General features: G+C 38.0%; 1 protein-coding gene across 9 annotated transcripts in view; it reads left to right on the forward strand.

The window, feature by feature from the left end:
- Positions 1 to 15,136, forward strand: part of ADD3 (adducin 3) — a 143,544-nt gene extending 128,408 nt beyond the window's left edge. For 8 of the 9 annotated variants that reach the window (XM_049856004.1, XM_049856006.1, XM_049856007.1 and 5 more), the window contains 11 exons: positions 37 to 117; positions 1,271 to 1,420; positions 1,891 to 2,034; positions 2,147 to 2,245; positions 3,350 to 3,532; positions 4,088 to 4,345; positions 6,058 to 6,177; positions 6,588 to 6,674; positions 10,474 to 10,597; positions 12,176 to 12,271; positions 12,889 to 15,136. In XM_049856004.1, the coding sequence (XP_049711961.1) occupies positions 37 to 117; positions 1,271 to 1,420; positions 1,891 to 2,034; positions 2,147 to 2,245; positions 3,350 to 3,532; positions 4,088 to 4,345; positions 6,058 to 6,177; positions 6,588 to 6,674; positions 10,474 to 10,597; positions 12,176 to 12,271; positions 12,889 to 13,181 (1,635 nt within the window). In that variant the 3' untranslated portion in view covers positions 13,182 to 15,136. The remainder of the gene's footprint in view (positions 1 to 36; positions 118 to 1,270; positions 1,421 to 1,890; positions 2,035 to 2,146; positions 2,246 to 3,349; positions 3,533 to 4,087; positions 4,346 to 6,057; positions 6,178 to 6,587; positions 6,675 to 10,473; positions 10,598 to 12,175; positions 12,272 to 12,888) is intronic. The other variant, XM_049856010.1, reaches the window with a different exon arrangement.
- The last annotated feature ends 218 nt before the right edge of the window (positions 15,137 to 15,354 follow it).

The following is a 15,354-nucleotide window of genomic DNA, read 5'->3' on the forward strand; positions in this document are numbered from 1 at the left end:
TCAGAGTAATTCCTTAATATTTTTTCTTTATTCCAGGTGAGAATAAGTAAAGAGCAAGACCATATTATAATACTTCCCAGAGGCCTATCTTTTTCTGAAGCCACAGCCTCCAACTTGGTATAAGTTTCATTCCTGTGTTACTGCTTCTGAACTCCCTTGTGTTTTTGACAGCTTTTAGCATAGGCCAGAACAAGAAAAGATATGAAGAAACATGAACAGGAGAGGGTTTGGAAAGATGTTTATTTATAAGAAAAGTTTTAAGGTTCAAGAAACACCGTAATTGAAGAAACTGATAAATGATTTGGTCTTATTGGTTAACCTATCCAGATTTTAAAGGGAACCCTCTGAAATTTTTTCCACCCTGTATACTCTGGAATTTTTTTTTTTTAAGAATGCAAAATCTATGTGTGCTTTATAGGAGTCCCTGGGTTGCACTTCACTACTAACCAAAAGGTTGGTTCGAACCCATCCAGAGGCACCTCAGAAAAAAGGCCTGGCAATCTACTTCCAAAATATTACAGCCATTGCAGATTCATGGAGCACAGTTCTACCCTGAAATACATGGCGTCGCCATGAGTCAAAATCAGCTTGAAGGCAACTGGGAAAAAATACGTGTTTTGTAGGTAGATTTAAACAAAGTTTAGTTGTTGTAAGTATAGGGTATGGCCTAGCATTTTTTATCTTTTCCATGATTATACTGCTAGCCGTGCCCTAGAACCAAAACCCGCTGCTGTCGAGCCGATTCCAACTCATAGCGACCCTACAGGGCAGAGTAGAACTGCCCCATAGAGTTTCTAAGGAGCGCCTGGCAGATTCAAACTGCTGACCTTTTGTTGGCAGCCGTAACACTTAACCACTACACCACCAGGGTTTCCTGCTCTAGAACAGCAGTTGCTATGTTGATCCTGGGTACTGAGGTATTACCAAATGGAAGATTGCTAGCCAATCCGTAAATGCTTGAGTTGTCCAGACCTCCAGTGAAGTTTCTTAGGAAGGGTGCCTCTTGTTAATTCTAAGTTCTGTTCCAGACTATCTGTTTTTGTAAATAAAGCTTTATGGGAACACAGCCACACCCATTCTTTTACCTGTTGTTTATGGCTGCTTTTGTGCTACAGTGGCAGAGCTACATAGTTCAACAGAGGCTCACAAAAGCCTATTTTCTATCTGGCCTTTTATAGCAAAAGTTTGCAGACTTTTGGTTTAGCTTGTGGAGTGTAGGCAAACTTCAGTACATGTGTACCAATTAAATATGTCTTTCTGATTTTTCCAGGTTAAAGTAAATATAATAGGAGAAGTGGTTGACCAGGGAAGTACTAATTTGAAAATTGACCATACAGGATTCAGTCCCCATGCTGCAATCTATTCCACACGTCCTGATGTTAAGTGTGTGATACACATCCATACCCATGCAACAGCAGCTGTAAGTCAGTGGGGGGCTAAAACCAGCAACGACTCTGGGAAATGTATTATTTTCATAGCTTTCCTGACATGATGCTTTCGTGTCTGCATTCCATCAGACCCTGCCATTCAAAATCATATTTGAAATACTAATCCTCTGTATACTCAGAAAGCAAAAGCCCCTTTGAACCAAATGCTACCATTCTAGGAAACAACTAGAAAGGTGGTATTTGGATTTTTGAACTAATCAGTTTAGTAATTGGATCACTGAGTCCACTGGACTCTTTCATAATATTTGACACAGCATTTAAATTGGATTGTATCTCCTAAGTCCTCCCCGCCCCCTGCCCCAGAACCAAAGTAGGAGGATGGGCTGGAGTGGTGAACACAATGAATGGGCCAGTGCTTCCTGGGTGGACTAAAAAATCAGGTCCCTGTGAATGTCTGCTTAGTAAGTAAATGGGTCATGTTGATATGAACCCATTCAAATAGGTATCCTCCATGAAGTGTGGGATCCTTCCAATTTCTCAAGAGTCCCTGATCCTGGGAGATGTCGCTTATTATGACTACCAAGGGTCACTTGATGAACAGGAGGAAAGAATTCAACTGCAGAAAGTTCTGGGGCCAAGTTGTAAGGTATGTAGTAGAGTTTCTATCTCAGGAGGTATTTTCGTTGCTGCTGCTGTTGATGAAAATGGTGTGAGCTATGACAGTTATTTAAAGTGATTGCTTTGGGATTCTATTTTAGGTGCTGGTACTCAGGAATCATGGTGTGGTAGCACTTGGAGAAACAGTTGAGGAGGCTTTTCATTATATTTTTAATGTGCAAATAGCCTGTGAGATTCAGGTAGGAAAAAAAATTTTTTTAATTGCTTTGTTATTTGCTTGCCTAGTTGGGTTTTGTTTTTACTTATTTCTAAAGCTTTTTGTTTTGTTTCTTAAGAGAAGTTCTCTACTTACGTAAAAAAGGTCAACACAATTATCTCTTGAGAATAGGAGGAAGGAAAAATGAAAGTCACGGACCTACACACCTAAGTGCCTCAGAAACAATTTTTCCCACAATCCTTACCCAATTATTTTCTGCTTTCAATTTTTTGTTGATACCGTGTGTTTTCATTAATGGAAACATCCTGAATCATTGAGTGTATCTGAACTTTTGGTATGTAGTATGGATTTTTTTTCTTGTCCCCTGCCACAAGCCTACCCTAAGTGTTTAGTGGTACATTTGAAGTACCACTAGTTATACCTGATACATATAACAAATAAAAATTTTCAGAATTTCAGTTTTTTCTACCAAAAATTCAGATGCTTCATACAATACCCAGTAAAAACAGTAATTTGCAGTATGCACCCATTTCTTCAGTCTCCAACAGTCGTAAAGGCCCTACTTTGTTGAAGCACGCACTGTCAATGGTACTGCAGCCTCCCAATAAACCCGAGAGGCTGAAAAAGTTCATAGTCACTGTATGTACCTTGGGGCATGAAAGGATTAAGATAGTACAGTTGCACATCTCTCTGTTCTCACCCTCTGGTGGTGGGGCTAATAAGCTGCAGAAAGAGGAGAAACAAAGGCATCCTGCAACTATCAAGGAACAGATGCAGCCACTTTTATAAAAGCAGTGTCAGAAATTTCATGAAGTTACGCAATTCCCGATGATTCTACAGTCTCGTTATTGTAACAGGCAAGAGAGTTCAGTTTCTTGAAATATTTTAAATGGTATGACTAGAAATCTGCTTTCCGTTGACGAGAATCAGAGACCTGAAAGGCATCTTTTTCGGATAGTTGGAAAAGATACTTCTTTCATAAGAGTGTGTGGCCTTTTCTTTGTCATTAGCAGCCTGAACAAGCATTAAGGATTTTTGCAGAATTGAAATTGTGCCTTTTTGAAAGTAAAATACTCATTATGGCCTTACAGTCTTGTGCCTCTGTGTATCTTATCGCTCATTGCAGGTGCGTGCGTTAGCAGGGGCAGGGGGAGTAGACAATCTGCTTGTGCTGGATCTTCAAAAATATAAAGCGTTCACTCACATAGTAGCAGCGTCTGGAGGAGGAGGTGTGAATATGGGTTCTCATCAAAAATGGAAGGTCGGCGAGGTCGAGTTTGAAGGGCTGATGAGGACTTTGGACAATTTGGTAGGTGAAAAGTTGAACATAAACCTGAATTTCATGTCTTCAGATTTTAGAGAAGCTCTCATCTTTCCTTGGTTTTGGGATATGCTCCTTATCACTCCAGGAACAGAATTTGCCATTAGGAAGGCATTCCAGTGTTATTTAACCAAGTTTTAAGAATCACAAAGTGGAACATTCTAAGGTCATCTTATCTTAGACTTTGTCCTCTTTCATGAGGTGTCAGGAACAGACTTGAATGAGGCCTGAGATTTGGTTCCCAGAAAGCCATTTTATAGGTAGAAAAATGTTTCTGGTCAGCAGTTTTGTAATTACCTTTGTCAGGAACAGTTGTATGAGTGGAAATGGCTGTGTCAGCTGGAATCCTTTTTAACCAGAAATTGAAATTTGCTTCATTTCAACCCTGGTGTTACATGGAGGTTATGTGGGGCTCAAAAGGTTTTTTCCCCCTTATTTGTTTTTTAACAAAGGAGTCTTGAATCATTTGTTTAAAGAATTAAAATCCAAATGATCTCTTGGTACAGGTTTAATTAATTCAAATGTGAATTTTCCTTCTCTTAGGGATATAGAACAGGCTACGCCTACAGGCATCCTCTCATTCGAGAGAAGCCTAGGCACAAGAGCGATGTGGAAATCCCAGCAACTGTGACTGCCTTTTCTTTTGAAGACGATACAGTGCCACTCTCTCCTCTCAAATACATGGCACAGAGACAGCAGCGTGAAAAGACAAGATGGCTGAACTCACCAAATACATACATGAAAGTGAATGTGCCTGAGGAGTCTCGGAATGGGGAAACCAGCCCCAGGACCAAAATCACAGTAGGCCACTTTTTTATGTAGTTTGCTTCTACTAAATATTCTGTCTGGTTACTCATGAATTGAATGTTCTGTGTCAAAAACTGGAGAAGTACAATATTAATAATAATGTCACTATCAATTATTAGGTATTAAATTTGTTATGTTCTAAGTGCTATACATGAATTATCTAATCTAATTCTATGAAGTGGATGCCTGTTTCTCCCCCATTTTACATTATGAGAAAACTGAGGCAGAGGGGCTTAACTAATCACGTTTCAATGGTGAAGTCAGGATTTGAATGCAGGCAGTCTAACTCTGAATGGAGCCCAGTTTTTACCCACTATATGATACTGCATTGTAGTTTATATTGTGCCACTTAATTAAAGGGGCCCTGGTGGCACAGTGGTTAAGCAGTTGGCTGCTAACCAAAAAGTCAGCAGTTTGAATCCACCAGCTGCTCCCAGGAAACCCTTTGGGGCAGTTCTACTCTGTCCTGTAGCGTTGCTATGAGGAGGAAATCAACTTGACTGCAGTGACTTCTGTTTCTTTGTTTATGATACTGCTTTATGGTTTATATTGTGCCACTTAGTTAGAACTATAAAAGTTATCAACACCTAATAGTGCGCAAGTTGTATGAATTACTGCCCATGGAGAGACCTTGTAGGTGGAGAAATGGATTGTCTCATCTTTTTCAGCATTTTGCTTCAGGTTTGGTTTGATTTGGTTTTGGGGTGCTTATCACCAAATATCTTTCAGATACTCAACATTAATTTATACTATCAAACAAATCAATAACATTCAATATGGAAATAAATGCCTAGGCATCAAAGTGTTTTCTTCCTAGTCATGAAGAATTCTTGTCTCCCAGGCAAGGAACATCCTAAATTAAAGTCATAAGCTTCTCTGAATTAAGTTTATTGACAGAGCTTAGTGGGAATCCATCATTAATCTTGATGAATGCTAGCCTTTTTTAAGGGTTATGATGTGGGGCAAATGACAAGAATTATATAAGGCCATTCCAACTTTGTCACTCTATAATACTATATCAAAAAAAAAACCAAACCCATTGCTGTTGAGTCTATTCTGACTTATAGCAACCCTATAGGACAGAGTAGAACTGCCCCATAGAGTTACCAAGGAGCGCCTGGCGGATTCGAACTGCCGACCCTTTGGTTAGCAGCCATTGCACTTAACCACTACGCCACCAGGGTTTCCATGATACTATATACTACCAGATTGTTCTTCTTCTAAAGTGTAGTATGGGAGCGTGACCTTTTCTGTCAGCCTAAAATGAAAAGTGAAGTTTGGAAAACCAAATCTTAGATTTCTTGAGTACTCTTCTGTGGCTCCTTGGTCATCATCAATTGATGAAGCTTCAGTGCAGGAGACAGAACTCTGAACGGGAGTTAGTGGGGGATCATGCTCTGTGTCTGTATTTGAAATATTTTCAGTATCATATTAAAAAATGCCAAGAGGATAAAGTTTAATTAGCAGTTTGAGTATTCATGTGAATAGTTATGACATTTTTTAAAGTGGATGTTGATTGTGAGTCTTTTTCTAACTAGTGTGAAATATAGACTAATTGACTAAGATACTGCTTATTGAAGTTTGTTGAAGAATGGCAATGTATGCCTGCCCCACACCCCCCACCATGAGTCAGTAAACAGCTGTGGAGCACTTACTTTGTTTTCTTAACACAGAGCTTCATTCTAGAATATTTTTTTTTTCTTTAGTGGATGAAAGCAGAGGACTCTTCTAAAGTGAGTAGCGGCACACCTATCAAAATCGAAGATCCAAATCAGTTTGTTCCTTTAAACACAAACCCAAACGAGGTACTAGAAAAGAGAAATAAGGTAAGACATGATCTTCTCTGGCCAGGGGATACATTTTTATGCTGGTTTATGTTTAAATCACTGGCAATTGAATTCAAAACTTATGATTCTGAACACAGAAGAATTTGACTCTGCTAGTCAGAGTTAGGCTAGGCACGGGGAAGAAGTATTAAACATATTTCTACCTTAAATGCCCTGGTATTTAGTGAAAAGGGTAGCTCTCTAACAATATGATAGGAAATCACATGCCTACAGGAGTGGAGGAGATTAATGTGAGTTGTTAGGACAGTAAGAGAGGGCTTTATGGAAGTGGGAATTGAAGAGACTCTTGACTTACTGTGAGATGATCACATAGTAAGCTTTGAGGAAAAGAAAAAATAAAGGCCATCTGCCTAGTTGCCCTTGTTATTATTATTTTTTTTTTAATTCAGATTCGGGAGCAAAACCGGTATGACTTGAAAACAGCAGGACCACAGTCTCAGTTGCTTGCTGGCATTGTTGTGGATAAGCCTCCTTCTGTAAGTGTGTGAAGCAGTATGATCTTTGTTTTTAGTGTGCCACAGTAATGTCTTTACTTTTTAATGTAAATATTTATTTTTACTAAAGTAATATAAGCACAAGTTAAAAAGTCAAATAATCCACAAGACTTTCAAATGCCAATTCTCCAATTCCCAGGGGCTTCCCAGTATCCAAGAGCACCTTTATTCTGATTTTTCTTGGTTTAGCCATTTTAGATCTCTGCTGTATTTGATCAGATCTATGTCATGAATTATAAGAAGTGCCATTATTTTATGCATAACTAAAAGAGAGAAAACACTTCCAATTATACTTGTAGGAAGCCATCCGTTATAAGATGAATCTCAATTTCAGAGATGTGACAGTGGGGGGAGTAAAGTATTGGTGAAAGATAGTGGTGACTTCCTATTACAGGAGACAGGCATTTAGCCTGTTCACACTGCTTCTCTTTTTCCTTCTCCCCATTCTCCCAGTAAAGTTAGAGCACAGTTTTTTTAATCAAATCAGCTTTCAGTGTTTATATTATTGAACATTTACTGCTGAGCCAGATAGTATCGCATTATTACAAGTCCTCTCTTTTACAACTTGGGAGTTAATGACTATCTCCTTTTTTCATTGCATAGGTATTTTGGGTCCCTGCCCCTGGTAGCACAATAGTCACGCACTCGGCTGCTAACTGAAAGAAAGGCTGGTGCTTCAAACCCACCCCGTGGCCCCTTGGGAGAAAGACCTGGAGATCTGCTCCCGTAAGGATAACCGCCTAGGAAACTATATGAGGCAGTTCTACTCTGTCACATGGGGCTGCTAGGAGTCAAAATCTACTCGAGGGTACCTAACAACAACTACTAGTTTTTCCCAAACTTTTCTATAGAAATATAAAGTCCCTCTTACTACTATTTTCCATAGGGTCACAGGTAAGAGGTAATCTCTCAGTTCCAGCCCCTCTCATTCTGGTCCAAATCTGGACTGGTTGCTCTCCAGACCAGCTGCACAGGCTCCTCCTGAACATTCCTGTGCTTCTCGCCCGTGCTGCATCCTGTTTCCTGTAGTGCGTGTCTTTGCTTTCTTGATTTACTCCTTTATAATGGAACACATCCTCTAATAACTCCCTGAGAAGGACACCTAGGAGATAGCAGTCTGAAAATGTCTTTATCCTACTCTCAGGTGTGCATTGTTGATGTTTTTAGGTGCCACTGAGTCGCTTCTGGCTCATAGCGACCCTGTGTACAACAGGACAAAACACTGCCCAGTCCAGCGCCGTGCTCGGGGTCGTTATGCTTGAGCCGGTGGTTGTAGCCACTCTGTCGGTTCATCTCGCTGAGGGTCTTATTCTTTTTCGCCGACCTTCTACTTTACCAAGCATGATGTCCTTCTCCACACGTGCATAGGCGGTGTAGGATTCTAATTGGGAAATAATTTTCCCCCAGAATATGAAAAGCGTTGCTCCGTTTTCCTCTAACTCCATGCTGTTGTTGAGAAGTAGGAGGGCGTTGTGATCCTTGTACTTCTGTATGTGACTCAGTTTTGTTTTTGTTTTCTTTCAGACCTTTTCTTCATCCCTGCTATTCTGAAATTTTATGGTGGTGTGCTTTGGAGATCTCTTTTTAACTCTTGTTCTTAGCATTTAGCAACTTCTTTTAATCTGCTAAGTCATATCTTTTCAGATCTGGGAATTTTTTTTTTTTTTTTTCGTTATTTCAGTAGTTTTTCACCCTCCAATTTCTTTCTTGTTTGTTTTAGGATATCCTGTTAGTTTGGATGTCAGACCTCTTTGACTTAGCCATTGATCTTTTTTCTTTCCTGTTTTTCACCTCTTTGTCTTTTTGTCCTACTTTCTAAGAGATTTTCTTGACTTTATTTTCTAGCCAGTTCATTGGAGTTTTTATTTTGATATTAATTTTTTTTATTCTCTGAATGTTCCCTTTTTATAACATCTTGGTCTTTGCCGCATGGATACAATATTTTCTCTGCTCTTTCTAAGGGAATCAGCTTTAAATTTTTTTCAGTATCCTTCCTTGTCTGTTTCTGTGAGTTCCTTTTTCCTTTATTGTTTTGGTCTCTGTCTTCCATGTTGGAGCTTTCCTCAAATGTCTGGTAATTTGTGGCAGTCTGTTTATATTTCAGAATGAGCAAGTGAAGGCTGGTCAGAAGCTCTGGGTGTGTACAGAGCTTGGGGATTGATGCGCTTCCCTGTATAATGACTGGATGTGGACTAGGCTGTTTCTCTGGGGGATCCCCAGGTGTAAATATCTATAGTTTTTTATCTGGGGCCATTTAAGTTATCCAGAAAAGAATTTTCCAGTCTCCTGCCAGTCTCCCACCATTGTTCTAGGAGCCCTCATCTGTGTTTTGTGTCCCCTAATCAGTTTTTCTAAAGAATAAACCTTTAGTCTTCTGCAAGGGTGGGAGATAGGTAAATGCTTGGCAGTGTGGAGTTGGAAGGGGACTAGAAATCTGTCTGTTCCTTCTTCTGACTTTCAGCTTGCCCCTGTTGCAGCTTTTTCCCTGACCACCATCCTCAGTGGTACCTGATGTCTCCAGTTTCTGAGCCTTACCAGGCTCTGTACAAGACAAACAGGCATCCTCCTTCTCATTTGCATCCTTCTGTGCAGGACTCAGGGAGCCCTGGTGGCGCAGTAGTTAAAGGGTTTGCTGTTAACCAAAAGGTCAGTGATTCGAACCCACTAGCTGCTCCATGGGAAAAAGATGTGGCTTCTGTAAAGATTTACAGCCTTGGAAACCCTATGAGGCAGTTCTTCTCTGTCCTATGGGGTCTCTGAGAGTCGGAATCAGCATGACAGCAGTGGGTTTGATTTTATACAGGACTTAAGCTTCAGCTTTTTTGGCTCTACTTCCTACTCTTCCACCTGCTTTCCGTCTTCCAAAAATGCATTAACATTTTTCATCCTCTGTTGTCTCCACTCTCATTACTGAATTTTGTCCTTAAATGTTTATACCATCTTTCTTGCTGTCCCTTTGCTGTTATTTTAGTGGGGCTTTGGGAGGGATCAGAAATAATGCATGGGTTCAATCTGCCAATTGCATTGAAAGTCCCAATAATTCTTTTCCTGGAGAAAATAGCAACAAGTTTGTTTTCATAGCAAATTTTAAAAAGTTCCCCAGGTACAGTTTCCTTTATCTGAGCTTTTTGTACAAAACATGTTGCCGTCGAGTCGATTCTGACTCATAGAAACCCAAAGGACAGAGTAGAACTGCCCGAAAGGGTTTCCAAGGAGTGGGGGGTAGATTCGAACTGCCAACCTTTTTATTAGCAGCCGAGCTCTTAACCAAAAGACTTTTTGAAATAGAGCAATTCTTGGTTTTTTAAAGATATTTCTTAATTATATAATGCTTAGTAGAACTTGGCTTAGTTTTCTATATTTTTAAAAAGGGTTATTAAAACTATGTCATAGAAAAATGTGTGTACTGACTGATGAGAAACTAGTTTGTTCTGTAAACCTTCATCTAAAGTACAATAAAAAAAAAAAGTGACTTATATAGGCTTTTTAAGGAAACATAGCTGGAAATTATATTCCTTTGGATCAAAAGTCTAAGAGCGTTAATTTGATAAGAGTATTTTTAAAAACCACATTGCTTTATCGTATCTTATGATTGTTGTGATATATATATATTTATGTGTGAGCATATGTGTGTGTATATGTGTATATGGGGTATATATAAAGTATTATATATGTATATGTACACATACACACACAAAGAACATAGATACATGGATAAGGATAGGCAGACATTTTTTTGTTACCAAACTCTTGGTAACAGATAAACTTTTTTCTCTGCAAGACCATGCAGTTTGAAGATGATGATCATGCCCCGCCAGCCCCTCCCAACCCCTTCAGCCATCTCACAGAAGGAGAGCTTGAAGAGTATAAGAAGACAATCGAGCGTAAACAACAAGGCCTGGAAGGTTAGTTAATTTTTAGTTTAAACCTAGCATAGTCACACCTCCTAACAATGGGAACACCTTGATTTGGATGATTGAGGAAAGCAGCCAGTGTTTAAATTTTTTTTCCTTTTGTAATCGCTTGTTCTGTTTCTTCTCTCCCAGTCCTTTAACTGAGATGTTGACACTGAACACTTTTTCTTTCCTTTGAAAGTAGTTTGAAGGCTAGTTATTTTATACCCAAGTCTTCTGTATTAGCCAAAATAGATAGAGATACATTCATAGATTGAAACATTTCATAGTAGATGGCATTTTTTTAGCTTCTTATTTTGGAATAACTATAGATTTACAAGTGTGTGCCTTTAACGCTTAATAAAATCTCATTCCTGGGTGTCCTTGAGGTGTCAATATTGTAATTTCAAAATCAAAATGTAAAGCAAACTGCTAGACCTTCCTTTAAGCACTTGGCATTCTAGTGAAATTGAGTTTCTGAGTTCAGAACCTTTAATGAATAGTTTGTTAGGATTTTATTTAAGATACGTCAGTGAAAACATCCCAGCTTATTGAATACTAGCTTTCTTTTTCTCTAGAATAAGAAAGTCTTTATAGCAGGGGTTCTCAATCTTGGGTCTTTGGAAGAGCCCCAGACATTTCATGAACCACCTGGAAAATACCTACTTAACTGTGTGTGATGCACATTGGGGAAGGAGACGGGGGCAGGGAGAGGGGTTGGAGTTAGAGCCCCTGCTTTACATACATCATCCACAGCATACAGTTGAAAAGCTTCTTCTTAAATGTTTACCCAAGGCAAAAGGGAAGCCAGTAAAGAATTTTTATCCATGTTAGTAATATGCAGGATCATCCAAGGAACAGTTTTTATTAGTGCGTTAGTGCCATTGTCACAAGAGGGAGTCATCTTGACTCATTAATATGATTACACTAAATGCTTTAAGTGGTATGACTGAGTTTGTTTATTATAACATACGGTTGCCAGCTTTCTCTGTTTTTTATCTTTTGTGAAATGTTCCTCTTTCATCTCCTATCTTTTGAAAGCCTAAAGATGCCAGGTAACAAACATTGCACCCTAGAATCATCATCTTTTATATACAACTTTTTAAATTCTCCCACATTCATTATGACTTTCTGAAACAGCCCACTAATATTGCTCTGACAGAAATTGCTAATTGGATGTTGTTCAAAAATTCTGTGTTCAAAAAATCAGCGTCCTGCCTGATTAATGTAGCAACATTGGAGAGGCTTATAAATCTTTTTATCTCACTGCTTAATATATTTTGGTTTTCTAAATGTACTAGCAAAAGCTAAATGCATACGTATTATTTGCCTGGGCCGCCAGTAGCCCTGCTTCCTTTGTTAACCCTGTATGTAAAGTTACTCCTAGCTGCCAGAGATTGTAGCCCATTAACATCCTCATAATGAATAATTATTGTTGTCTGAGGTAACTGTTAGCATGCTCAGCTAATTGCTAAAGAGTTCATCATCTGTGTATGCAGGCATTTGGTGTACGCACTAACCTCCCTGACCTCTTAGGCTTCTCTGTATGTTTTATTTTGCATGGCTTTTAACTAAACTCTTATCCAACAGATACTGAGGAGGAAGTATTCTCAGATGACGCTTCATCTGTTTCACAAATTCATTCTCAAACTCAGTCACCGCAAAATGTCCCTGAAAAATTAGAAGGTATTCAATGTAATTTCCCGTAGCATTCACTGAGTTAGTCGTGTGAGTCTGCTCCTTTGTCATTTGTTTTCATGTAAGGAAACGGAACACTTGACTAAGTAAATTTGCCATGGATTTTACTTAAATCTCCCAATCATTTTATGTGTTTATTTTTATTGAATAGGGTGCTACTTTTGTTCAACATTTGTATAGACTTACCTTAATCTGGACTTTGGCCAACCCACAGTTCTGAAGATTTTGTGGAATTAAAATCGATTTGTCATAAAGCTTCCAATCAAAAGCATAAAATCTTTTATATTTCGGTTGCCAAATGATCCTAAAATGAAAGAAAAATATAAATTGTCTTCCTCATATATGTTGACTTAATTTACAATGGAACGGTCATGTAATCAAACTGAAGTTACCTGGCTTGCACCCTTTGATCTGACAACTTTGTTCCCCTCCATCATTTGTGAAAATTAGCTTCATGCTAATAAATCCATGGTCTATTAAAATAACGTCTGTCTTCATTGGAATTAAAATAATGCCTTAGTACATTGCTAAAACGTTTCAGTTTTGTAAAATTAAGCAGAGATGCTAACTATATAAATAACAAGGAAAAAAATCCCATTTTGTAGAAAACCATGAGCTGTTTTCCAAGAGCTTCATCTCCGTGGAAGTGCCGGTCATGGTAGTGAATGGCCAGGATGATATGCATGATGTTGAAAATGAGCTTGCAAAGCGAGTGAGTAGGTTAACTACAAGCACGACCATAGAAAACATCGAGATTACCATTAAGTCTCCGGAAAAAATTGAAGAAGTCCTGTCACCTGAAGGCTCACCTTCAAAGTCACCGTCTAAGAAAAAGAAGAAATTCCGCACTCCCTCTTTTCTGAAAAAGAACAAAAAAAAGGAGAAAGTTGAAGCCTAAGTAAAGTTTTTTTTTCTAATTATTATTATTACCATGTGACGTTGCACATTTAAATACCACATTTAAGGTGATTGTTAAAATGCAGTGGTAGATCAGATGAGGGGGAATATAGCAAACTGGACTTTAAGAACTGGAAAGAGGTTTTACTAAAAGAAAAACATTATGAAAAAACTTTCAAATTCATCTCTCATTTTATGTATCCAGAAATGGCTTTGAATTTTTTAAAAATTGCTGTTTTAATTAGTTTTGCCCTCACGAGGTGTTGTTATAGTTTACCAGAAACAGGTATCTGTCTGAATTACTTTCGGCCTTCTCCATAATATCTGTTGGAAACAAATTACCAGTGAGCAAGCGAGAGAATTTTGATTTCTCAGCAACTGCTTCACTTGGTAATCAGATTATAACTTTTTTTATATCATGATTTTTGACTGTACCTTGTGGGTCCCCATTGTTGTAATGGGTATTAACAGAATGCTTTAAGAGCTTCTAAGACAAGAATCTATAGCATTAGTATACACTGGCACATAATATTTTTTTAAAAAAGTAAGAAAAGATTCATTTGGAATTTTACTCATTGTATAAAATTTCTCACCTGAAGTAACTTTGCCAAAAAAAAAAAAAAAAAGGTCATTTTAGTAAACTATAATTTTTGAAAACTTCCTTTTTTATTAGTTTAGAAAGCCCCTTATTTTTCAACAAAGGGGATTTTGTACACATAACATGAGTTATTTAGTTTAACTCCAGCAAAAACAATTTTTGTATGTTGAGATGTTTGTATACCACTCAGTTTAAAAGCGTCATAAGCATATTAGCCAATCATTAAATAGTAGAGCATATTCAAGGCACTGAGCATATGTAAGTGTAATTTAAGAATCCAGGGAATTGCTATCAAAAGGGGATTAGAGCTCATAAAAAGTATAACTGGATCCATATCTGAATCTTACAATGTATTTTTCTCTTAGTATTGCTAATGAATGGAGAAAATCTCATAAGGTAACCAGATGCAAGGGAAAAAATGAGAGGGGAAGTGAGAATTTTAAGGGAACAAAAGATGGGACATGAACAGAAGGGTTCTAGTTTGATGATGACTCGTATTCACTATGGGATTTGAAGTGTGATTTGTTGGAAACATGTCCTACATTTCTAAAATTCTGCTTCTTTGCCAAAATCAATGTATTTCTTGGTTGATAGTTGAGTTTTAAAAGGGTCACATCCTTCTAATGTGTATATCTTTAGAGGGCAGCACTAGAAGAAATCAGTGGGTCCAATCCCACCACTGAGAAAACTACCGCTTTTTGATTTTTACAAATCTTTTTATCTTTTCAGTTAACTTTTTCTAATGTAAATATAGATTTAACCTAGGCTTAACATAGTCCCTCCCCTCCTTTCTCCCAAGTGATGTCACAGATCAGTGTAAAATCAGTGATCCAAAGTGGCTAGTGGGTAAAAATAATTCAAAATGTTTCAAGAGGGTAAGCTGGCTTGCAAAAAAACCTGACATTGATTACAGTGTGTTCTGGGGCTGTGTGAGTATGATAATGAATGCCAAGTTGAAACGGAACCTGGAAATGTCCTTCTAGATCTGACTACTAGAATCAGTGTTTTAATCTCTTAGAGGAAACTTTCAGTTGCTTAACTCTGTTATTTTTTTATGTTCTACATCATTTATGTTGTATTACAACGTATGTAGAAGCAGTAACCTGTGAACTATGCTTTTCCATAACTTTTTAAAATATATATATATCTAAATGAATGCAATGTGCATAAATATTTTTTAAACGCAACAGTGAACTATTTGCACCTTTTGCTAATGCCTCTATTTACTTGCTTTGGCATAAAGAATGAGCCAATGAACCTCTGTGTCCTGTGGAAAAATGTCTAAATGTTATCTGATATTGCTCTTAGATGTAATGCTAATTAATGTTAAATCACAAATAAACAGTATTTTAAATAGATGGATTTGATGTGGAGCTTTCAATTCAGGGGTGGTTCCTTAGCCTGATTACTCTCTGGTATGCTGAGTTTTATCCTTCGGTGAAACCTTGACTACGTAAGATGAGTGCTTCTGAATAAGGAATGTCCTGATAAACTTATTTTCAAATTAGTTGAAAATGAACTGTATAAATATTTTCTTGTTTCAGCCTATAGTAGAGAAAATATTTCCCAAGTGACC

Source organism: Elephas maximus, chromosome 16 (assembly GCF_024166365.1).
Source record: "Elephas maximus indicus isolate mEleMax1 chromosome 16, mEleMax1 primary haplotype, whole genome shotgun sequence".
Classification (NCBI taxonomy): Eukaryota; Metazoa; Chordata; class Mammalia; order Proboscidea; family Elephantidae; genus Elephas; species Elephas maximus.